General features: G+C 36.3%; 2 protein-coding genes across 2 annotated transcripts; one reads left to right on the top strand and one right to left on the bottom strand.

Moving 5' to 3' along the window:
• On the top strand, window positions 750-1,808 carry LOC109723360. The gene has a single exon (XM_020251697.1). The coding sequence runs from the start codon at window positions 750-752 to the stop codon at window positions 1,806-1,808; it is 1,059 nt and encodes a 352-aa protein (XP_020107286.1).
• Window positions 12,953-20,480, bottom strand: LOC109722977 (eukaryotic translation initiation factor 4B1-like). Its single transcript, XM_020251151.1, has 3 exons — window positions 19,166-20,480; window positions 13,973-14,392; window positions 12,953-13,280 (listed from the first exon to the last, which is right to left on the bottom strand). Exons 1-3 carry the CDS (start codon window positions 20,356-20,358, stop codon window positions 13,256-13,258), a joined length of 1,638 nt encoding a protein of 545 aa, XP_020106740.1. The 5' UTR covers window positions 20,359-20,480; the 3' UTR covers window positions 12,953-13,255.

Genomic DNA, 26,046 nt, shown 5'->3' with positions numbered 1-26,046 from the left:
CGACTTTGACCAAATGTCTTAATTTGAAGAAAAAAAAAAAGAAAAGAAAGAAAAAAGAAAGTGTGTGACCAAAAGTTACATTAGATTACGTGCGGTAAAAAAATATATTAAAAAATATTTTATTTATTTTTATACATAATATTACATTCTGCATGTTGCGGTTAGTCAGTTAACGTAGAAGTATATCTTTATATATTTTTTCTCAATTTCATTCTATCTAATAGCGTTAGATCCATCTCAATACCTAACTAAGCCTAAAATAAAATAAAATTAAAATAATAACTCTGTTTTTATCAAGATTAAAATTATAATTATTTTAGAAAAAAATCTTTTCTAAAAACCATGTAAATTATTTTTTTTTGATATTTAAAGAATTATTTAAAGTAACATGTTAGGATAGAGAAACTGTTCATATGACTTCGTCCCCACCCACACTAGGAAAATGAATTTTCACTATCAATGCATCTCCTCTGTCCCCAGCTTAATTCACCCCGAAATGATTGGGCTCCCTCTCCAACTCCTCTCAACTATTAAATCATTTTTTTTATTATTAAATAAATTGTTGATGATGAGGAGTGACCACACCACACACACACACACACTCTCTCTCTCTCTCTCTATATCTCTATATCTCTATTATATCTCTCTCTCTCATTATTCCCCCTATCCCCTTCCAATTGCATTCTCTCTCTACACAAACTCAACTCTTTTTTCTTTTCTTTTTTTTTTTTTCATATCAATTAATTACCATGCAAGACCCCTTTCCTATCATCCCTTCCTGCTTCTTCCCCAGTGATGGTGGTCATGATCACAACAACAGGCATCATTTCGCCGACGACGTCGATCCCGCCGCGATCGCCACGGCCGCCAAGCCGGGCCGCAGCGTCGTGGCGTCGGTGTACCGCACCAAGATCGGCGGCCGCTGCAGGCCGATCACCATCACCTGGTGCCGGGACCTCCTCGGCCACGGCTTCTCCGTCGCCGTCGGAGCACCCGATTCTGCTGCTGCTGCTGCCGATGCCGATGCCGATGCCGCCAATTCCGCGCCAATCGACTGCAAAGTCGAGCTGCGGCCGTGGCAGTTCTGGCGCAGGCACGGCTCGAAGCGCTTCCTCGCCGGCGGGACGGCCGTCGAAGTGTTTTGGGACCTCCGGAGCGCGAAATTCTGCGGGGAGCCGGAGCCGAAGTCGAGCTACTACGTCGCGGTGGCGGCGGACGGCGATCTGGCGCTGCTCCTCGGAGACCTCCGGAAAGAAGCCTACCGAAAGTCCGGCCGCCAGCCGGCCCCGATCGAAGCCGCATTGGTCTCCAGAAAAGAACACATCTTCGGGCGAAAGACCTTCTCGACGCGCTCCAAATTCCACGAGAAGGGAAGATCCCACGAGATCACGATCGAGTGCAAGAGCGGCGGCAGTAGCTTCGATTCGGAGATGGCGATCTCCATCGACGGGGAGGAGACGATCACCGTGAAGCACCTGCAGTGGAAATTCCGGGGGAACCAGAGCATAACCGTGAGCAAGGCGAAGGTGGAGGTGTACTGGGACGTGCACAACTGGCTCTTCAGCCCGGGGTTGCGGCACGCGCTGTTCATATTCAAGCCGACTCCGATGATGGCGTGTTCGAGCACGTCGTCCTCTTCGTCCGCCACGCTGTCGTCGCTGCTGTCGTCGTCGCCGAGCCCGACGGAGAAGAAGAAGAGTAGTAGCATTAGCAGTAGTGCTGCTGCTGCTGCTGCTGCTGCTGCTGCTGCAGGTGTGGAGGGGTGTTCAGGGTACTGCTTGTTTCTCTACGCTTGGAAGTTGGATTGATGATCATGGATGGGATATGCATGCATGAGGATCGATGGAGGAGCCATATAGGGATCGAGTAATTAATTTGGCTTTTGGATTAATTTTGGAATGATGCATGCATGAACACGCACCATTTGATTTGCTGTAAGAAGTTTAATTTGACACCAAAATGAGAATTTGAAAAGTGTTGTTTTGATTAATTAATTTGCTGTACATTTTAGGCGGTGAGCATGTTGACACTTTCTTAATTAATAATTAGTGGTTTGTTTGATCACTTTTTAGTAAATGAAATCAAAATAATCATCATCTGATAGCTAATTAATAATTAAATTTATTTTATCTGACGAAATTTCAAACTTAATCAATTAGAAAGTTTGTAATAAAAAAAAATTAAGAAAGTAAGAGGTAGCTGGTTAACTAAAAACATGCCATATATATATATATATATAGTTGAGAGAGGTTCAATACATTTTTACATAGATTTAATTTCCATTTGCCTTGGTTACAATGTTATTGTAAGGATCTCCCTTCTTAAGTTTTTTCTAAAAAAAATTATTATAATACAAAGATTGTAATGCATATATTTGGATCTAGCTGAATGAGCTGCTTTGTTTGAGAAAGGGGAGGTGGTGGTGGTGAAGTGTCGAGAGAGAGAGAGAGAGAGAGAGAGAGAGAGAGAGAGAGATAGATGGGGCAAGCACATGGGTTGGGGGAAGTATATGGTAAATAAATTTTAAATATTATTTCTGTGATTTTACACTTTCTCATTTTAGCATTCTGTGGTTTAAAATATATCAATTTAATGCTCTGTGATTTCATTTTTTCTTTTCGTCACGACTTCCGTTAACTTTTCGTTAAATTATATATAAAAAATTGCAGATACTCTATCTATAGTTTATCAAACATTTACTTTTGTCTTCTTTAGTTTTGTTTTGTCACTAACTTAATGAAAAAAATTAATGTATGGAATAATAAAAAATAAAAAAAATTATAAAGAATGAAATTGATACGCATTTTAAATCATAAAGTATTAAAGTGAGAAATAGGGAATCATAGAAATGATTTTTAAAATTTTTTCCAAAAAAAAAAAAAAAATGGAAGTTAGATACACAGCTGGTCTTCGAAAAGAAGGTACATCACGGAAATGTGTGCCAGATAGGATTCACACCAACATGCTTGTTTCTCCTTTCCACATATCTTCCCTTTATCCAAATCCACCACACAACACACACACACACACACACACACACACACACATAACCTCTCTTGGTGTATCTCATGCACCGCATTCATATATTCATTTACTTAAAAAAGCCTTTTTTCGTAACCGTAGTAACTTCACGCTAGAAAGATGTCATAAGAATTTCTTTGCGTATGTATTCGTGTGTAAGATTATAATTTGTTAGTTAGATTGTCGATCGGTATTCATGTATAAGATTTTTGTTATTAAAAAGATTTTTTCTAACTACTCTTCTTTTTTTTTTTGAAAAATAGGTAGCACACTATCCGCTTCGTTTATTTCATTTAGAAATAAACTTAGCCGGAAATGTGAATCAATTAGAATTCAAACTTTGGTCTCGGGTACCAACCACCAAGCCCTTTGGACGGTCGGTTCCGACGCAAGACTTAAAGCTGGTTTAGTGGTATTGAATGATGAAATTGAATCGGCGAAATGCGGTGCATGAGATATACAGATAGATCAGGTGTAGAGAATAATTTTATCCCCTCTCTCTCTCTCTCTCTCTTAATTTTTTGTTTCTTTTTTTCTTTCTATTCTCAACTCTGATCGTATAATTATTAAAAAGAAATGATAAGCAGCTTTGAGCTTGTGAGAAAGTGAGTAAGATGCCAGCAAAAGGTGTTGGAAACCCCCAGCATGGGAATCCAATGGAAAGGAAACCCTTCTTTAATTTCCATGGTTGCATGTGCTCTTTGTCAGTTTGTTAATTAGCTTCATATAAAATAATATAATTTAATATAATTATTATCAATAAGAATAATGTTGAAAAAAATATGAGTAATTGACTACAAAAGTACTAATTATTATATCATTCAGAGAAAAAAAAAAAGTTTTTTTAGTTTGGATATTATGTAGAAAAGCACAATATAAAAAAAGAACAAGATAAACTTAATTGATTTTGAAATTGTTGATAAGTATTGGCGCTAGATGACATAGGATTATTATCTTATATGGAATTTGTGGTATTGAATTGTGCCACTCTACACTATAATTTTTCCATCGTCATGTGCTGCTGTTTAGTTTTGTTTTATTTGTTTAATGTACACTGTTCCTGTAACGTCCTAATAATTTCATATTTGATGAAAAAATAATTCTAATTAGTATATATTTAGACCTTACACGTTAATAATAATAACTGAACTTAAGTATTTTGGGTCGGTGGTTTGGACCCAACGAGTTATTATTACTAGCGGATCGAATCGTTATAATTGGTATCAAATCGTATACCAGCCGAAAGTGTGAGAACTAAGGCTTAATTTGGTATTGAGATCTATCTAACACTATTAGATAAAATGGAGTTGAAAAAAAAGCATATAGGGATATGCTTTTGCGTTCTTTGATGGGGTTGCAAAAAATATATCGTAACCGACTCATCGCAATATGCGGAACACAATATTACGTACGGAAACAAACAGGGTATTTTTCTAACGTACTTTCTCATCGCACGTAACACAATCTTCCCGCATTTTTCTAACGTACTTTCTCACTGCACGTAACGCAATCTCCCGCAATCCTAAATGAAGCCTAACTATTATGCGGGACAAAGTACTATCCCAACGAATGTGAGAGTACATGGCAAAATGCTACATCAATCAATTTGGTCGGAGTCAACTCTTGAATCTGTAGGAATCACCTCTAGAATTTTTTAATATGTTTGTTTGTGATTTGAGTTGGTTTGGACCCAACGAGTTATTATTGGGGGTGGATCTGTTTGTTACAGTTTTATAAGTGTTTCGTGTTCCATTTCATCTTATAAGCTTTGGACAAAGAGTACATTACGTCCTTCGAATTACTGATTTAAAAGTTTTTTTTTTTCCTGTTTGAGTGTCTATTAAAAGTAAAATACTGTATTGAGAATGAATCTTTATTTGGGGACAAGATGCTAAAACAATTTCCTTTAAGAGTAGGGATGCAAACGGGGCGGATCTGAGGGCAGGGGTTCCGTCCCGCCTTCCGCCCCGACTAGCAAAATTTCATCCCGCCTTCCGCCCCGACTAGCAAAATCCCGTCCCGCCTCCCGCCTCGAATCCGTGACGGGTTAAAAAATACATCCCATAATCCGCCCCACCTCGTAACCTGCCTCCCGCCGGCACCCTGAATCCGCCCCGCCAACTAATATTTTTCATAAAATAATAATATTATTAATATTTTATAAATTATAAATTAATAATTTTTAATAATATTATATATATAATTTAACAATATTAATTATAAAAATAAAAAAATATCAATCACAATTCAAAACAAAATTCAAAAAGTTTCAAATACATTAGAAATGAGAGTACTAACTTATTTGTATTTTGAACTTTTTTTTGTAAATACATTATTTTTTAAGAATATTTTTTTAAAATATAAATGATTTTCCGGGCAGATTCGGGCAGATAATAGTGGGGCGGATTCAGGATGGATCAAAATTTCTCCCGTTTCTTGCTCCGAATCCGTCTCGGATCATAAAATTTATCCCGTTTTCTGTCCCGAATCCGTTTATTTTCTTTCATTTACTGCCCCCGTCGGGGCGAATCAGGGCGGGAGCTCAACCAACCCGGATCCGTTTGCATATTTAAGAGGAGTCAACTGGGGCCCAGGCATGTAGCTGGCTTGACCCGGATTATTCTCAAATGAGTCCCTGATATTTTATATATTTTGTTAATTAGTTTATTATATTTCCGCAATTACCGGACAAGAGTCTTGCAGTTGGATTCCACCCACTACCGAGATCCCACGTGGCCGAGCTGGATTTTTTATTTTTTTCAAAAAACCACCTCTATTTCTACATAATTAAATTGAGATTTTTTTGCCATGGCTCCATTATTGTGCTTAAAATATTAAGAGAAATGGTAGGGCTTGTTTGGTTCATCCATTTTGGGTATGAAATGGAAATCGATTTGATCAAATCCGGTTAATTTTGTTTGGTTCGCATAAATCGGTTTGAGATTTCTATTCCGGGCTGGAATGGAATGACCCATTAGCCTTCAACTTGATTCCAGTCTTCTAGCCCGGATTGAGATTTCATTCTGGAAGCCCACTAAGTTTTTGAAGCCCATGTGACCATCTCACCCTCCTTCTCTTCACCCCTTTCTCATCAAAAAAAAAAAAAAAAATCTATCCTCTCTCAAAACCCTATCCCTAACTCACATCAATAAAAGTTTTTAAAAATAAATTTGATATTTTTTTGAAAAACTTATTAGAGAATGGTATTATATTTTTCATAAATTTTAAATAATATAAATTTATATTTGAGAGTAAAATTAGTATTATAGTATCCTACAATTTTTTTAGTTTATACGAACCAAACAATGAAATGTGAATAACTCATTCCAATTCCCAATCCACAAATAAACCAAGCGTCTTGGGGGAGTGGGCCATTTCAATTACCATTTCAATTCATTCTCATTCCATTATCCATTCCAATTCCACCCTTAAACCAAACAAGCCCGTAATGTTAATGGAAAATTTTCAACTTAGCGCATTTATGGCGCGAAACAATTTGTATGTAAGGTATTGAAGTATTAAGGCTCCGTTTGAAATGCACAGAGATTGCATTATATGCAACAAAAATAATTACAGTAAAAAAAAATTTATTGATTTTTGTACGTAATACCACGTTGAGTATGTCATAGTATTGTCGGATCGCTGGTGCTGATCATTAATTTCAAAATTCGAACTATTAGAAACACGTAATCAATTTACTTAAAACATACAGATACACAGTGCCTATGAATCTCGATTGTGACTCGACTTAATCAACCTTACGTTATTTCCAACATGACTCCGCCTTACTTGATTTGACGTTATTTCGAACGTGACTCGATCCAACCTGACATTCCGCCACAATACAGGATGCTGATCCTTTTAATCCAATAAGTATGTTAGTGACGGTATCGCCCTAATTATATGTTAACTAATAACATTAGATGACCCTCAATCTAAACAAACACTAGATGTATTTTTTTAATCATCACAAAATGGCAAATGACAAATAGGGCACATCATAGGGGCACAAAATGAAAAGTACCCTTATTAAAATAAGGGCAGTTACTAGATTGCTGTATCTAAGATTGGAATCATGGAATGCAACTGGAGGGAATAAAAATAGTATAGAAAAAAAGATATTAACAAACACATTGACCACAAACACCCAATATGGACTCATTTATAGTTTGATTGGGACACCCTGGATATGTAGAAACTTGTTGCTTGTGGGTGGGATAAAAAATGTCGGATTTTTTGTTTAAAAAAAAAAAACACCAAGAATGATTGGATATATTAAACAATCGTCTCTCTGTATTAAGTTGTATTCTTTCCTTTCTTTCTTTCTTTCTTTCTTTCTTTCTCATTCATTCATTCTTTCTTTCTTTCTCATTCTGCATCGCCCGCTATAGTTACCACGAACACACCTTTCTTCTTTCTTTTCTCTCCAGTTTGCAAATACAGTTGCTGAAATTACACCGCACAATAATTTTACCATACTATAATTATGTCATCGTTGTTGTTGTTTTAATAAACGAGCCGACTACGAGTTGAGATTAGTTCGCCATATATATATATATATATATATATATATAGTTCGGCTACTATACTTTTATGAGTATACTCATAAGTTTTCGGTTCTTAGATTTATTTCATTGATCATTTCCATCCGCTAGATCATACTATTCAACCAACTGCCCACTCAATTCTAGGGGACCACTATCATTCTAAGTGGGGATCACGATCATTCTAACCATACATCCCATCAATCAACAGTTAAAAATTTATGAGTACAAGGCCTATATATATATATATATAGCCATATAGAGTCCGGCTATTATACTATCGATAGTACCAAGCCTTTGATACTATTGAGTTTTCTATCGTTAGATCTACCTTTTGATCATTTCCATCCGTTAGATTATACTATTAAACCAACCACCCACTAAACCCTAGGGGACCACTATCAGTTCAACCGGAGACCACTATCATCATAACTGCACATCCTTTCATCCAACGGCCGAAAACTCAATAGTACCAAGGGCTTGGTACTATTGATAGTATAGTAGCATGCATATATATATATATATATATATATATATATATATATATATATATATATATGTGTGTGTGTGTGTGTGTGTGTGTGTGTGCGCGCGCGCGCGCGTGTGATAATTACCTATATACCCAACCCCTCATACGTTTGAAAATATTCGATTTATTCTTTTTTTTTCTTTCTAAAATATTCCTCATATATTTCACCGTTTTTGTAAAATACTCCCGCAGTTATATCCTGTTAAGTTAACTTGGATTAAACATGAGTTAAATATCTTCCAGAGTTAAAAAAAAAAATAAAATGTCAATTTTGTCCTTCATTTAAGGGCAAATAAGAAATGTTGGTGACGGTAAAGGGTATATTGGAAAAAATCGAAAGTCAAAATACTTTTTGTGCCCCTGACTTTAAGGGCAAAAAAGAAAGTTAGTGATGGTGGAATGGTATATTTGAAAGGGCAAAATAGTAATTTTACAAAGATAATAGAGTTAATTAACCTATTTTAACTCTAGAGGTATATTAGAAATAGGTTGAAACATAGAAAGGGTATTTTCAATATTAGCCTTCTAAGATGGGTAAATCGGAAAGTCGGAAACTTTTCAGGGATATATAAACAATTGCCTCTATATATATGAGAGAGAGAGTTTGGCTATGGTGCTTGTAAAAGTACTAAGCATTTAGTGTTTGTAAATTTTTTACCGTTAGATATACGCGTTTGATCATTTTCAATTATACTATTCAACCAACCTCCCACTCAATCCTAAAGGGCCCACATCATTTTAACCGTATATCTCTTAATTCAATGACAAAAAATTTACAAGCACTAATAACTAGATACTTTTAAAATCATAGAAGCTCAATTTTATATATATATATATATATATATATAGAGTCCGGCTACTATGTTATTAATAGCACGAAGCACTTGGTGCTACCAAATTTTTCGCTGTTAGATCTACCCTTTTAATCATTTTCATCCGTTAGATTATACTATTCAATCAACCACCCATTCAACCCTAGGGAGCTCACATCATCCTAATCGCATATTTTTTAATCCAATGGTCAAAAATTTGATAGCACCAATGACTTGGTGCTATTAATAGTATATTAGCCTAGTTCTGTAGAGTCCGGCTAGCTCACGTTCGGTTGGTCTAGTAGACTGACCGACACGAGTCGGCCCCAAATTTCGGCGTGACCAAACTCAAACTCAAATCCAAACCCATAATGCGATTCGATTTGACCCGGCGAGTTATTTTCCGGTCAAACAACCCGAAACGCCGCAGACTCAGCGATTCGCCGTTGAAGTAGACACAAATGTCGGAGGAGGCAGCGGAGGCCACTCTCGAACTCACCGTCCTCTACCCCGACACCCTGAAAAGCAAGCTTAAGCTCGTCGCGTGGGTCGATAAGCGCTCCCCCAAAACCCTAACCCTAACCCTAACCCTAGACCCCCCCGCAACTCTTCTCCACCTCCCCCTCTCCTCCCACCTCCTCCGAAACCCTAGCTCCTCCCTCACCGTCCAGATCCTCTCCCCCCGCCGCCTCCCCTTCCGCCCCTCCCTCGTCCTCGCCTCCGCCTCCCTCCCCCTCTCCTCCCTCCCCCTGCTCGCCGCCGACGCCCTCGCTCTCCCCCTCCCCCTCCCCCTCCACCGCCGCCGCCGCGGCGGCGCCTGCGTCGTCCGCGTCGCCGTGCGCGTCCTGTGGCCCCTCGGCGCCGCCCCCGATGATCGCTCGGCGGAGCCGGTGCGCGGAGCGGCCGAGTTCGTAGCGACCGAGCCGAGCGCGCCGCCGCTGCCCACGGCGCCGCCGCCGCAGGGTACGGCGGAGGATGGAGCGTGGAGGAGCTTCTTGGTTGGGCTGGCGAGCGGAGCGATCGCGGCGGCGGCTGTGGTCGGCGTTCTCGGACTCTCGGGCTGCGTTTGGTTAGAGAACTAAATTTTGGAGAACAACTTTTATTGTTCCCGAGAACAAGGAATATTTCGGTACAAGATAGAACAATTGTAAATTTATGTTTGGATGCATTCGAGGATATTCTAGAGGATATCCTTAATAGCGTTTGGATAAAAAGTCTAGAACAACGTCTAAATATATTTTTAAAAATAAAATAATTAATTTATATTAGTATATTTTATATAAAATTATTTATAAAATTATTTCATATAGTAATTTATAATATAATATTTTATGTAAGAATCTAATTTAAAATAATATATTTTATTTTATTATATATAATAATTTATTTTATGTAATAATTTATTTTATATAATTTATTCATAATATATTAATGAATAAAGTATAATACTAACAATATCCCTATATTTTAATTAATAACTAGTATAAATTTTAATACAAATAAAAAAAATATATATAATTAAATATTAAAGTATAAATGATAGAGTTTAATAAAATAAAAAATATATCAAATTTAATTAATTTATATTATATAATAAAATTTAAGTATAAATATATTATCATAAAAATTTAAGTATAAATTTCAATACAAGTTAAAATATATATATAATATATGAAAAAATAATTTTATGTATATAATAATTAATATAAAATAAAATAATTAAATATTAATATATAAATGATAAAACTTAATAAAATAAAATATATATCAAATTTAATTAATTTATATTATATAATAAAATTTAAGTATAAATATATTATCATAAAAATAATACTTATACTAATATATTTATTTATTAAATTTGAGCATTCATTTAATTTATTTGAAATTAATTAAAATAAAGTATAAACAATTAAAAGGCCAGAAAACAAAAAAGGGCCAAAATTTTTGTTCCAGCTTGTTCTCCCTTTTAGGGAGAACAAGCTTAACGGGTTATTCCCGGCTTAACGGGTTGTTCCGGGAACAACCCGGTTGTTCCAAAAAGCATTATGTTTGGAGGGATATCCCGCCTTGTTCTGGGATATCCCTCCAACCAAACGCAGCCTCGGAGATTTGATTTGGAAACCTCAGTCGCTCCTTTCAATTCTTTGTCAGATTTTTTGGGAGGTTTTGATGCACCGGAAATGACAAACGCGGATGTTGCCCTGCTATTGTAAGGAGCAATCTAATCTTCGTTTGTATTCAATATTGGCTCTTCAATTCTTTCAAAATAAGACAAATTTCCGTGCTTCATCTTTAAAAAATGTTATAACGGATCTTTTACTCCAATCGTCTTGTGTTGTTTTTACAATAGATTATTACTCCTTGTTACTAGAAATTCGAAATAGTATTAATAAATTTCATTGCATCTTCTGATTCTTCTCCAATGAAGAAATCTCTGAAGGTTAGTTAAATATGACATTCTCTTACTTACCTGGTCTGAGCTTGATCTATCCAACCTCCCCAGCAACCAACTATGGATTACATTTAAACTACAAGATTACAACAAAGATCGGCAGATCAACCAACAAGTAAAGTCAATAGTTAGATCATGCGTGCCAAATAATGCATTATCTTTGAGCTTTGATATTTGCCTAAAATTTAACTTTTGGAATGACTTTGTCCGCACATTTATCTTCTTGCGCTATCGATTAGTTAGTTTGAGATTGAAAACATATCGAGTGTAGATCATCACTCCGATCAATTTTTCTTGTCTACGCTCACTATGCATTGAGAATATCATCGTCTATAGAAAGGGGCAAGATCTTCAGATCTTCGCTTTCGCTACTTGGTTCATCCACACTTCCTTTGCTGCCTTCGCTTCGTAATTTTTGCACCAAAGCGACAGGCTAGTAAACAGTGAATGTCCCAGATGGGAAAGAGCTAGCCCAGTAAATATCCCTTATTAATAATAATCTAGAGAAGTATCAACTATGCGAATGGCAAACCTCTTCTGATCCATGTTATTATTATATAGGGAATATGACTACTAAAAGAGTTGTTTGGTACAATTGAAGCCTACCCTATGCAACTGATGAGTTTCCAGAACTCAGACATTGTGGTGGGAGTTCTGTCAGTGCTTGAAAGTGCACACTTATTGAGAGGGAGAACAAAAAAAAAAAAAAAAAAACGAAAAAAATAGGTCCCACATCGGGACCTACGTAAAACTCGATTGATACATGCATTTCCAAGAGTAGGGAACTTCCAATTCCTTTGGGCTATATAGAGTTTAGAGCACAGATTAAGTTTAACAAACAATCCCTAACTCAGGAATACATTATGATTGAATTGCGTGATGCAATCTTAAAATTTCACATTTGAGGAAAAAAAAATATTGAGGGCTTTCGGAATGTTAAGCCTTACAAGGAACAAAAAGAAAAGAAAAAAAAAAAAACGGCCGTTAGAACAACCAGAACGTTGCTTAACATCCAAAAATGAGGTGTCAATTTTATTCTGAAGATCTTTCTCAAAAAAAAAAAAATTTTATTCTGAAGATTCAGATAATTCTTCTAAATCTTATACACACTTTTTGAACGCGTAAGATCCATCAGTGCAACTTCCAACCGTCCGCCACTAAACAAAACATTTTTAATTACAATGCTGAAACTCCGAAAGGGCTAGATTTGACATTTCAAAACATTTTTAATTACAATGCTGAAACTCCGAAAGGGCCAGATTCGACATTTCTTAGGCAAGCCAAAAAGATTATATGTGGAACAAAATATTCATATGTTCCAACATATCCTTGGTGTCTCCACATTCAGTAAACTACTAAAGCTCAATATCACTTAAACATGCCACACCAACCAACAAAGAGACATCAATAGCAGCATAATTGCAATTCACAATAGATCGCAATGAAAAGAACACTTAAAACGCAAATTGGAGCATTAGAAGCCAGAGGCTTCATGAACGCAGCAGTAGAAATCCATGCATTCGATAAATAATGAGATAAAAGTTGCGTTCACTGTAGAATAAATTCTTTCTATGGATGCCGGAAAAAATGGTTGCAGTACCAACAATAATACCAAGAAGGCATTGCTTCATAAAGCAGTGTAATTAGTGAGTCAAAGGTTTCGGCTTGGCCTCGACATGGAAAAACGGATTCAAATACGCCACATCAAGGTAGCAATAATAATTAGACAGCAACAAGTAATCTCTGAAAATCCAGATTCTCGCTCCCCTCCAAAAGCAAAAAAAAAGAAATAATGAGACGACAAAAGGTTGAAAATCAGAAATAACAGTTTATTTTTCTGTCTCCGGTTTCAAAAGAGCAGCAAAACAACAAAAAGGATTCACACTGGTAGCTTTCACCACCTCTCCCTGGACCTTGACCTGAAAAACATATTGGAGAGAAAAGAAAAGAACCAACAGTTAACTGCAGCATAAAAAAAAAGAAACAAAGGCAACTGTTTGGAACCGGCGTAACTAAAGTTAGAACTTGAACTGAAATCTTGCTAACAAATTGGAGTTTGTCCGTCCAAAGAGAAATTTCCAATAGCAAGCGGAACTAAATACTTTATTATATTACTTCTAAAGAACCAACAAATATAAGTTTCTTTTTTGACAAGGCTTAAAAATCATTTAGCTGTAACATGTATAATTCACAATATGGCCACCACAAAATTATGTACGCATGTTGCACAATTAGATAAAAGCAGAGATTAATAGTTGAATGGTTAGCTTTAAAATAGAAAGGTATAATATACTCATGACGGCAAATTGAAATAAATTCCATGTAAGAGTGTAAATGAAGCCCAACTATAATGCTTCCTATGATACTTGGATTTTGGAATTTCTTCAACACTGTCATATTATTAAACATTCGGAAGAAAGACAAATTAGGTAATATCATTCACAACTTTACCGTTCTCAGATAGAGGAGAAAACTTGGTTAGAAAATACCTACTGATTCACATATTGTTTAATATAGCAACCTAACTGCCTATCTATGAAAGAGAAGTTTCACGTGAAATTTCAGGGGGAAAAAACAAGAGAAAAATGGAAGGACACTAGAATTTTTGTACCTGCCCTGGTTTCTGCTACCAAAGGAGCTCCTATCTCTAATTCCCTGGAAACCCCATTTGTCATCCACCGTCTTCGGCAACGTTTCGCCCATGCCACCACGAGAACGTGGTCTTTCTATGCTCTCTGTACTCCGCGAATCTTCTGACAAAACAGCTTGTGAAAATGCAGCGACCCTACCAGCTCCGGAGCCAGGCCGATTGTCAGTGGTCCCTCTCTGTCCAAATCGGACCTTGTCGTCCAATTGCTGTATCAACAACTCCAGGTCCTTCTCCTTTATAAGTATCTTCTCACGCAGATTGGTCACTTCTTCAGCAGAAACTTGTACAGATTCGTTATTCGTGTTCACCTCAGTTGCTTTTAGTGCCTCCTTCAGATTACTGATCTCCTCTTTCAGAATCTTTTCTTCAGTTGTCTCAGGTCTGAAAAATCAATTCCACATTATAACATGCAAATTTGGATAGGAGGGAACAGGAAAGGGAAGATATTGGTGACAAAAATGAAGCACGCGATGATTTTATAACTAGCGTTACACTCGAATAGTGGATCTGAAGTTTTCTTATTTGAATTAAGGTGCTCTTTGTAATAACTTGCCATACTTGATCTACAAAATGATTGCACAGGAGAGTAAGGGTAATAGTAAGTCAGGATTAAGACAGCTGCTTACATCTACCAAAAGCAACACACAACATGCATTTTAGAAAATTTGAGTAACTTCGTATCATAAAAGAATCTCCACTTTATTATTCATAGGAAGCAATTCTTTCAGAATGTCCAAACCAATAAAATATGAAGAAAGAGATGAGAGAGAAAAAAGGAACCTAAAATTCCAATACCAATACAAAATTAGGTTTCAAATTTTAGCCTCCTAAAAGAAAATAAATAATATAAAACTTTTTAAGGTCATTACTTTTACCAACTTTACTCAAGTGAAAGATAAAGATCTCTTCAATTTGACTTATCTCCAGGCCGATGAATCACAAACGAACTACAATCTACTGTCAAAATATGTATAAAAGAAGTATCTGAACTGTATGTATAGTTATTGTGCTTATTTCAATCACATAACTACAAGCAAATATCCTTGGTAAAAAATGTATAAAGCTTATCTAAACTATGACAAATTTTAAAACAACTACCTAATCTTTCAAATTTTGATTTTCCTACTTATTCATTTGATTTGAATCATTTAATGACTTTTTCAGCATAAAATTTGAGTATGTCATTTATCTTACTAAAGTTATTTACAGCATCTCATATAATTTATGGAAGCACAACTCAATTAGAACAAGTGGTGCGTACAAATTTTATAACAAAAGAGCTGTCAAATAGTTGAAATCAAATGAATTATAATGTTGGGTAGTAAAATCAAAATCTTAAAAGATTAGGTAGCTGCTTCAAAATGAGTCATAGTTCAAATAAGCTACATACTTTTTACAAATATCCTTTTGTATTAAAAGTATGATCCGGACACAATTGATCAGGAGAGGACTATGACATTGAAAACTATCCGGTTTCACAAGTAGAATCTCAGTTTGTGGGGTTAAATGTTTTCTTAGGAGAGGACTAACACATTCAGCTGACTCTAGATTCATAGCCTATCATTTTCTTCTACAATAACAACACACGTAATGGCTTCCGACATTTTATTGAAAAGGAAAAAAATAATAATAATCTAACTGAAATTTTCAATAACCACTGAATGTCAATATGGCTGAATCAATATTGGAATAGCTGCCAAAGCTAGGTTAGGCTGCGAGAGTATCAAACATCTCTGTCCAAGAAAAGCAAGACGGAGAAGATGATAAACGGTCAATAGAATCAATCAGAGGTTGAGGGTAATTACAAATGATAAGGCTTTAAGGCTTTAAAAGGCACACAAATAATAGCAGAAAGGATCACAAATCAAAACTTCTCAAGAGGATAGGTGGTGGCTAGAAATGAAGGAGAACTACCACAATTTCCACTGGGGCGTGTGTGTGTGTGTGTGTGAGAGAGAGAGAGAGAGAGAGAGAGAGGATATTATAAAGGCACTGTTAGCATATGGGAACATAACCGTATCTTGAGCCTGCTGACCAGAAATTACATCCGAGAGAGTGAGAGAGAGAGAGACAGGGAGAGAGAGAGAGAGAGAGAGAGAATAATGAAGATAGTATATGGGGACATAACCATAACTAGAGCCTCCTGCCAGAATTACGTCTGCCGTTGGGGCCAACCTACCAGGACCTCCATAAAGAAAGGACTTCTGTAGATGCAAATGTACATCATAGTACATCAATATAAGGACGGTCTTCTTACTATTTACCAACCAAGTTCCTCATATCAGTACTCTTGGAAATTTCCATATATCAATATAAGGATGGTCTTATTCACCATTTACCAACCAAGTTCCTTATATCAGCAATCTTGCCAACCAGATGGCAAATCTTACATTCAGGGTCTTCCTAATGAAAGCACCAGCAACATACCTAAACTAATACGCGACTCAAGCAGAAGCTTTCATTATGCACATGTTTAAAGTCCAAAGCAAGTAAGCAAAATCTTTTAATTTAATAGCCATCAATAGTTGACGAAAATCCACGGCTCCTTTTATGCTGTTCACTCACTGTCCAACATAAAATGGAGCTAAAAGTGCACCAAGGAATTTAAAAAAGTGTTAACATGATATTCAATTGATTAACTTTTTCTAAACAAACTATATTAAAAAAAAATTCTCAAAATGATCTGTAACGCCGGGGGATGGAATTGCCGTCCCCATTTGGCTCCGAGTCGATGGATAGCAGAATTGCTGCTTTCATATTTTCACTGAGGGTCCCTATGTTTCATCCTACATTATCAACTTTTCTATGTTATATGCCATCAAGTGGTGTCCTACTCACTATGCTTTCCATGTTTTATGTTGAGTTCTCTAATGTCTCTAGAGAATGTCAATCTACCTCTGTAGTCTGTGACAAAGGTATGCAACATAACAACGCATGCTTTTACTTGTTCAATAAGAATTAGTTGTCTTAATTAACATGCATCACATGCACGCATATTTACTCAATAAAGTTTTATTAAAATTGCTCAATTCTAGCCTTATGCACCACATCAGAGCTTCAAAGAAATACTATTTGAGTTGGTGTAAGGAGGTTTTATAATAACTCCAAATCCCTTATTCTTGGGGCCTTCACTGAGGTTAAAAACGTCTAAACAAATGCTGAGTTAGTTCTCATTTGGCCAAATGGGTCATTTCGATAAATGAATCTTCCTAGGTATGTTTTCCAACAATTAATAATTCTAACGGGCTCTAAGAACTTACAAACAAAAGCTTCATAGGACATCAGAGGGTACATCTTATGCCTATAGATGAAATTAGACAACAGATAGATTGAGCAATTAATCTAACAAACTACACCAATTAATAGAAATTCAAGAAAAATTGAAGGCTAAGAAGCAAAATATTAAGAGCATCAGCAAGAATGTAAACATAATAAGTTGTATATAGATAAGTGAGCAACCTAACTATCAACAAGGTAAAATAGGCAAGCAGAAGAATTAAATTATATTTTTGCCAATACATAAAAAAGGGAAAAGATCCCAAAAGCCTTTTTCTAAAGGGCAAAATGCTTTCCAAGCGACAAAGGTGCCACAAAGTAGTTATGCAGTAAACAGGTGCATGTGCGAAGCATATGCTGTCCATGTAATAAAACAAATAAATGCATATGCATAATAAATTAAAAAAATGAAAGGCATGCAGGAATCGGCAGCAAGAGAAAAAAATACATAACTTGGAAGGACCTAGTTAAGTTTATTGAAAATTTTGTAGCAAAACAACTATCATACTAAAATTTTAATTCGCTACCAAACAAATATTTGTGGGAAGAGTGAATAATCAAGATAAAACTATTAGTTACAGATTTAAAATTAGGAATACAAAATGTTTTAACTAATTAATCATTAAATCATGCTGAACACAATTAAATGTTACAAAACATGTGGCCAAAATATGTTTTATCCATATACTTATACTTAACATTCAAGGACTGGAACCGTAAATATTACAACTTTTCAAACAATGATGCAGGAGAGAGAGAAGCAGTTTCTCTATCAACATATGGGATCAATGGGTGTGACATATAGTCCGTGCTTGGCAGCTTCTACAGTTTAAGAAATGACATGTTCAGGTTTAACAATATCAGCAAAAGAAAGGATCAGGTTTGAAGTCTTATGGCTTGGCTACCTGAAGGACAGAAAGAAGCAAATGATGCTGGAATATAATGAAGAAAAATAGATGAGACGCTAGTAAGAACATGGAGGAGAGAAGCTAATAGGCAAGAAAAAAAGGAAATATGTAAAATCAGACAATGAGAAATCGTTATTAAATTTCCTCAACATGCCCTCTTGTTCAAATTACTCCACATAGATGAATACTGTAAGAAAATTCATGTACAAACTGCAAACAGTATAACATACAAATGAGGAACGGCAAGATAATGAATCTCCTTAACATTACAGAAGTACGACCATTGATGAAAGAATAATGCCCTGTTTAGATGCATGAATATTGTATTCGGTATATCCTTTTGGTTTACTCAAGAAGTACGTAGTATGTGATAAATAAGGAGTGTAATCAAATGTCTGGAATAAATACAATATTCTGCTTTCCAAGTCATTTTTCCATAATACAATATATCTATACTATCCAACCAAATCACGGATGCCAAGATTTTTCAAGGTGCAAAAATTAAACTCTTAACTTCCAATCACAAAAGAACATCTTTGTACCGGCTGAGTTATCATTGAACTATGTTGATCCTAGTAGAGGTAGAGGCCCAAAAACAAGAAAACTGTACCGGCTGAGTTATCTTTGTACAGGGCCTAAAAGAAAACTGTTCCCAATTGACATTTCAATCAAAGAACTATGTTGATCCTAGTAGAGGTAGAGGCCCAAAAACAAGAAAACATAATTCAAGTTCCTAGGATGCAAATTGACAGCTAAAGCAGCAAGAGAAAGAATCATTCGAATCCAACCATCGAAAACTATAATCAGAGAAAACCAATTTGGATGCTTATTTTGGTTATTAATGTAAAGATAACTGCACAGAACGCAGAGAGAACAACAGAACATTGCAATACCAAGTAACAGGAAGATAACATAGCGAACCTTTATCAAATTAAAAGAAGGAATTGAGACAAGAAAGATTGCTCCGAACCTGTCAACCCCGCGATGCTCCAGGTCAAGGTCAATCTTCTTCCAGTCTTTGCCTTTCTCCTCTAACACAAGCTCTCGGGGCTTCGCATCCCCAAAAGGGTTCACCTTCGGCCGTGCCCTAGGTGCGCCCTCGCCGGCCGTGGCCAAACCTTGCGATCCGGGGCTCCCGGGCCTGCTGGACTGAGCGCTAGAAGGCCTGCTGGATTGGGAACTGGTGGGCCTGCTCGTCTTCTTAAGATCAAAATCCGTCTCCATCTTCCTCCAATCCAATCCTTTCTCCGCCAAAATCTCCTCCCGCGGCCTCGCGGCGCCGAACGGGCTCGGCCGATTCCTAGCCGGCTCCGAGGCGACCCCTCCGACCTCCCTCTTGGGCGGGTCCAAAACAAGCCTCGGCCTTTCGCGGTCCCCTGGCCCCTCAACTCCTCCGCGCGCCCATCGGTCGGAGTCGGAGGGGCCGGTGGTGTCCCTGAACCCGGATCCGAAGGCGGGGTAGCGCGAGGGAAGGGGCTTCTTTCCGCGGGACCAGTCGTCCACCTCGTCGGCCCGCGACGCGGCGCCGCCGCCGCCCAGCGAGCTGTACCGATCTTGGCGGCCCGAATCCATCGGCGAGGGCGCGAACGACTTCTTGTTGGCGGCCCAGTTGTCGACCTCGTCCGCCCGCGACGGCTGATCGGGATCGGAAGCCCTAGACGGGGGGCCGCGGTGCTGATCCTCGTCGAATCCCCCGCCGTAGGGCCTCCTTCCGGCGTACCCGTCGCCATCGTCGGATCTCCGGCCTGGGAACCCGCCGCGGGAGCCGCCGGCGCCGTAGGATCGGAACCCGCCGCCGAGGCGCGAGTGCTCGAGCTCGTCGGCGGAGCGCTCGCGGGGGCCGGTGGGGAGGCGGAGCATCTCGTCGGGGGTGAGGCCCTTCGGCTCGACGAGGGACGACGACGACGAGGGGTGGCGGCGGCCGCCGCCGCCGGGGCCGACGTAGGTCCCGGTGGCGAACTCGGAGAGGGAGATCGAGGTCGCCTTCTTCTTCTTCGACTTGCCCCCGCCGGCGGAGGCGGCAGCCTCCTTCAGGCTGGGGAAGTGCTCCGGCGGCGCGGCAGCCGCGGCCGCGGCCTCGGCCTCCTCGGCCTCCCGCTCCTCGGCCTCCGCGCGCTCGGCCTCGAGGGCCCAGGCGCCGACTCCGCCCCAGGGTTTGGACATGGCCGTGCCCTAGGTTCGGGATCTGAAAGGGCTAGGGTTTCGAGCGGGCGCTTTGTGGCTGCGAAAACAAAAGGGGATGACGATCGAAAAACGGGGAAGGAAAAAAGGGCTTCTTTTCTCGACGGGGATATGCTAAAATACGCAGCGAAGATATTCCTTTTCTTTTTTCTTTTTTTTTTTTTGGGCCTTTTACTTTTAATCATATTAGTTTCTAATTTTATGGTGCACCAAACTTATCATTTATCACATTTTCACTGTGATTTTAATACTATCAGTTTACTAATTTTTGTTTTAAAATTTTAAATCGTATTATTAGGTTTTTTTTTTTTTTTTTTTTAAGGCCCCTGAGCCCAAACCCAAAGCACCCTACATTGCCACAACGGACCCAACCCACACACGCATGCACCCAAGTAAGGCAGAGAAATAGATCTCTGTAATTATGCACTTTAAATAAAAAAAATAATAATTACTTACATATTCCTAAAGGCTTCGTTTGGTTCGAAAATTAGTAGAAACTAATTATACCGAGGATAGATATAAATATGAATTTTTGTAAGAACAAGAGTATTTTTTGTTTGGATGAAAATGTAAGTATAAGCTGGAATTAGAAAAATTGTGTTTGGATGTTTATTGAGAATAAGATGAATAGTTGGTAGTTATAAATAGAAAATAATAGTATTATCCTTATAATTGAATTTGAATTTTTAAATTTTAAACTTATAATTTTAAATTAAAAATGTTAACTTTTAAATTCAAATTAAAAATTAAAATTTTAATTTTTAAAATTTTAATTTTAAATATCAAATTTTAAATTTAAGACCAAATTTAAATTTCAAAGATATAAAATATTAAATTTAAAATTTAAAAACTAAAAATATCAAATTTAAAATTTAAAATTTAAAAATATCAAATTTAAAATTTAAACTTTAAAATTTATAATTTTAAATTATAAATTTAAATTTTAAGATTATAAATTTTAAAAATTTAAATTTAATTTTAAAATAAAAAGTCTATCTCTCTCTCTCTTCATATATCCAGGGGTGGGAACAAGTTGTTCCCACCCAATGAAAAGGTGTTTGGGTGCAAGAGAGCGGATAACCCCCTTATCCCTCCTTTTGTACCCAATCCAAATACCTCCAAAAAGTTTTCGACTTTCTAATTTATCTATCATAGAAGACTACCAATATATTTCAAAAATATTCTTACAGTTAAATCATGTTCATGATATGTTAGCAATAGTTATTATCTATATGAAATTACTATTTTACCTCTTCAAATATATTATTCTACCATCACCAACTTTTATTATTTGCTCTTAAGTTAGGAGCAAAAAAAATATTTTGATTTTTGATCTTTTCAAATATATTTTTTTACTATCACCAACATTTTTGTTTGCATTAAGTTAAGAGCAAAAAATATATTTTAATTTTTTAAAAAACTTTAGTAGATATTTAACTTACGTTTAATCTAAGTTAACTTAACGGACGGTAACTGTAGAGATATTTTGAAATAACGGAGAAACATATGAGTGGTATATTGAAAAGAAATAAAATAAACGTAAATGAGATATTTTCGAAGTTTTAAGGGGTATGCGGATAATTATCCTAAAGAAAGTCTAAAATAGGGTAATTATATAAATGAAGTGGTGTCTCCAAATTCCAATCAAATATATTTAGCTCTAAGTCTAGTTATTTCAGCATTGTTATTTTAAAAAAAATAATTCGCTAGGATATAAATAATATAGTATAATCACTACATAATAAAAGAAAAAAATTTATATATTCTATATATTAATTTTCATGGCTAAATTCTATATATATACCTATCCTCTTAATTTGGAAAAGAGTAGGGTCTATTTTTTTTTCCTTTTTTTTACTCATTTTATTATTATGTTATAGAAATAATATTAACCATCCATTTGCATGATATATTGGTATGCGACTTTTCTTGAACAATATTGAATAGTTTTATTGAAACAATTAAATTCTTTCATTATAGTTTTTTTTTTTTAAAATATTTCTCTATAATACACACTATGGTAATATAATTTGTCATGCTAAACTGATATTTTATTTTTTATAAATTTTTATTTTAACAGTATCTATCTGTTATAATGCGCAAGTCACCACACTAGTTAGATATTAAAAATGCAAGTACAGTTATATGTATCCTAAAAAGTAGCTTACAATATTACTCATGACTTGGCAACATTATTACTAAATCTTAAACACTAATTTTTAAATCCTAAACACCCTCAATACATTTTAAATACTATAATTAAATACTTAACCCCAAACCTTACATGCATAGGGAACCAACACATTAATTATATTATTATTATGCAGGGCACATAATTAAGTAGAGTACCCAAAGTATTTATCTAGAAGAACATCCTTCATGGGTACGCAAAGCATTTTCCTTATCATTCACTCTTATAATATATAGCTTGAATCTTGCTGTTATCATTTTAAAACAACGGAGGCATTCGTCCTCTTAAGTCATTTTAGATGATATAAATTTTCGAACCGATAATCGAAACTATTAAAGATGATTTAAAATATTTAAAAAATTTAGAAACTAAATTTTATAAAAATTATTATTAAGTCCATCAAAGAGTTAAAAAATAAACATTAAAAAACAAATAATCTTATAAAAATAGATATTAAACTTTTCAATTCATAGTCAGTGTTATCAGACGTTATCTAAATAGTATAACAAATTTCCTACCAAAAGTTAAGTGGTTTGAATACTTCTCCACCGTTAACAAACAAACCACTCATATAGGCCGTAAAAAATTATTAATTTTGTGATATTTTGATCACTACAAAAATAAATTTTAAAATTTATAAGATTTAATTTCTAAAATACTTTATATCAACTTTAATGATTCTGATTATCAATTCGAAAGTCTTATCATTTAAAATGAAGCTTTTTTGCATTTGTTCCCCTCAAAAATATTATTTTCATAAATAGCCTCACCAAATTTATAATTGCAATTTTAGCTTTATTCCCACCATATAGGCACCACATCAGTCCGACGCGAATAGAGTGTGGGGGGCTTGAATAAGTTGAATAAGGTGAACCATTTACCATATTTAGACACGGTGAATGATATACCGTGTTCAATAGTATAAATAATACACTAAACACAGTGAATTATTCATCGTGTCCAAGCATTTTCATAATATTGTCGTCGTTGGTTCACCGTGTTTAGTATATTATTTCTACTATTGAATACTGTGAATCATTTACAGTATTCAGATAAGGTGAATGGTTCACCGTGTTCAACTTATTCCACAACTCTGCTCGTGTGGCGTTGATGTGACGTCTATATGGCGGGAATAAAGTCAAAATTATAATTATAAATTTGATAGAGCTATTTATAAAAATAATTATTTTGAATGGGCCAAATGCCAAAAACGCCCAAAATGGCTTAGAACGATGAAGATCTCCTTCGTTTTAAAAGATAGTAGCTGGGCCAATGTTAGCTTAACTTAATTTTTCTTTTATAAAAAAAAGGTAAACTTCAAATACCATCTCTGTGGTATCGTACTTGCTTACTTTAGTACCATACGATTTGAAGTGTATTAATTTAGTACCATGTAGTTTTATTTTTTTATTTTTGTTAGCTCTTTCGTTAACATTTCGTTGAATTATATACATAAAAATTCAGATACCCATTTAGATTTATCGAATATTCACTTTAATACCTTTACTTTTAATTTTGTCACTAATTTAATGAAAAAAAAAAGCTGACAAAAAAAAAAATCATAGGGTACTAAATTGATACATTTTAAATCACATGATACTAAAATGAGAAAGTACGAAACCACAGAAATAGTATTCGAAGTTTACCCCCCCCCCCCAAAAAAAAAAAAAACCAATTGTTCCTAGCACAAGTGGTAAAGGACTTGGTGGTTGGTACCCGAGGTTCTAAATTCGAATCCTAGTTTATTCATATTTTCAACTAAGGAAAAAAAAAAAAAGTTTCGTCTTCCTCCCTCCCAATTCCCATATCCCATCTCACTTTTCACTCTTTCCAATGTTACTCCTAACATTATTATTTTTAATTTTATTTAATTTAAATTTTTATTTTGGGTCCATCAAAATATCATCCAAAATATGACGAGCTGAGACGAGAAGGGTAGTGTTGAATATGTTCAATTCTCGCATCAGTTTTCTTTCTTTTTCCTTTTAGGTTTTATTTGCTGAAACAGTAATCCAACAAATTCGAACCTAACAAAGAATAAATTTCAGTGAGTAGAACATTACAAACCACCACAATGAAACTCTGTGCTGTACTGTTATGTTGTCAGAACATTTGATATCTAATCCCTCGTTCATGCTGGCGAGCTGGTTTACTAATTCCACCCATTCCGATTTCTTCTACATCGCAGATGATGTATTACAAGACAAAGTTTAGATGAATTCTTATCAAGGTTTGATCTATCTAAAGCATCTGGAGGTAGCAACATATCTTTGCAGGGAAGCAACATATCTTTTCCCTGGCATGGTACGGTACAGTGCGTGCTGAGTTATGTCGATGCGTGTTTATATGTGTACCGACATATAGTGACATAAAATATCTACTTTTTTTTTAGCAACAAAATATTCTAATTGTTTATTATAAATTTTATCAAATCTTTCAAATTTTATTGAAAAAATTACTTACTAATTTAAAGAATAGAGAATTTTGAACCGTGCAATCGGTACGGAAATTGTATCATGCCTATATCTCGTTGGCGTGATACAGCACCGTGGATACGGTCTGTGCTGATGAGCACTTAATCCTTGATTTGAAGAGTGTGACCATCGAGGGATTTCTGCACGGCAGTCTTGGAAAGGCGTGCTGCAGAAAGTGCTGATCAAATGCAGTTCTCCTGAAGCACTACTAGGCTCGAGGAACAGGTTGCTGAGTCTCGCGAGAGCCTCGCCGAACCTTGATATTGAGCTATGCATATAAATTACGTAAATATTCAATAGCGCAGCGAAAATTCTACATGTTGTAGACGACCGCATGACGGTAAAATGATCGCAATCATGGTGGCATTTTACCGTCACGCGATTTACACTTTGCTACCGTGTGGTTTGTAAAACTTAATACTTTGATACCCCTGTTTAACGGAGGTCTTCGCGGAGAACAACGGTAAAGGCGAAGTTGTATGAGTTCAGATAAATTGGCACTTACTCTTAATCCCTCCGTAATTTCGAGTTTGTCGATAAGTGGGCTTTTCTAGCAGGCAAAGATGAAGTTACAGGAATTCTAATTGCTTTACTACTACACTTCAAATATGACAGTGATTGGTGAATGAACTTGTGCAGACTCAGTTCGTCAGTCCAGTTCGCGAAACTGATCTTCTCCTCAACGTCGAAATTCGTAATATTTGGTAAATCTTGTTTTGCCATCTGAAGATATGACGTTATCTCGGCAGATTGAAAATTCAGGAAACCATCTGGGATCGACATCAAAATTGGCTGTTCATCATTCAGTAGTGCTGCTGCTGTAAATAGATTGTTGTTCGTCATCTTCTATGGATGGTGATGCTTTTTGTGTATTTTCGTTCTGATCATGTCACTGGTTTTACTGGTAGGATCTCCCGATCTTAACTGTAGCTTTTATACCAAATTGTTAGAGTTGATCGAGCCCTACTTAATGCTTGTTGTCTCTGTTTGCTGCTACTCCTATGC

The sequence above is a fragment of the Ananas comosus genome, linkage group 17 (genome assembly GCF_001540865.1).
Source record: "Ananas comosus cultivar F153 linkage group 17, ASM154086v1, whole genome shotgun sequence".
NCBI classification, from domain to species: Eukaryota; Viridiplantae; Streptophyta; class Magnoliopsida; order Poales; family Bromeliaceae; genus Ananas; species Ananas comosus.
This window is presented reverse-complemented; position numbering and strand designations above follow the sequence as displayed.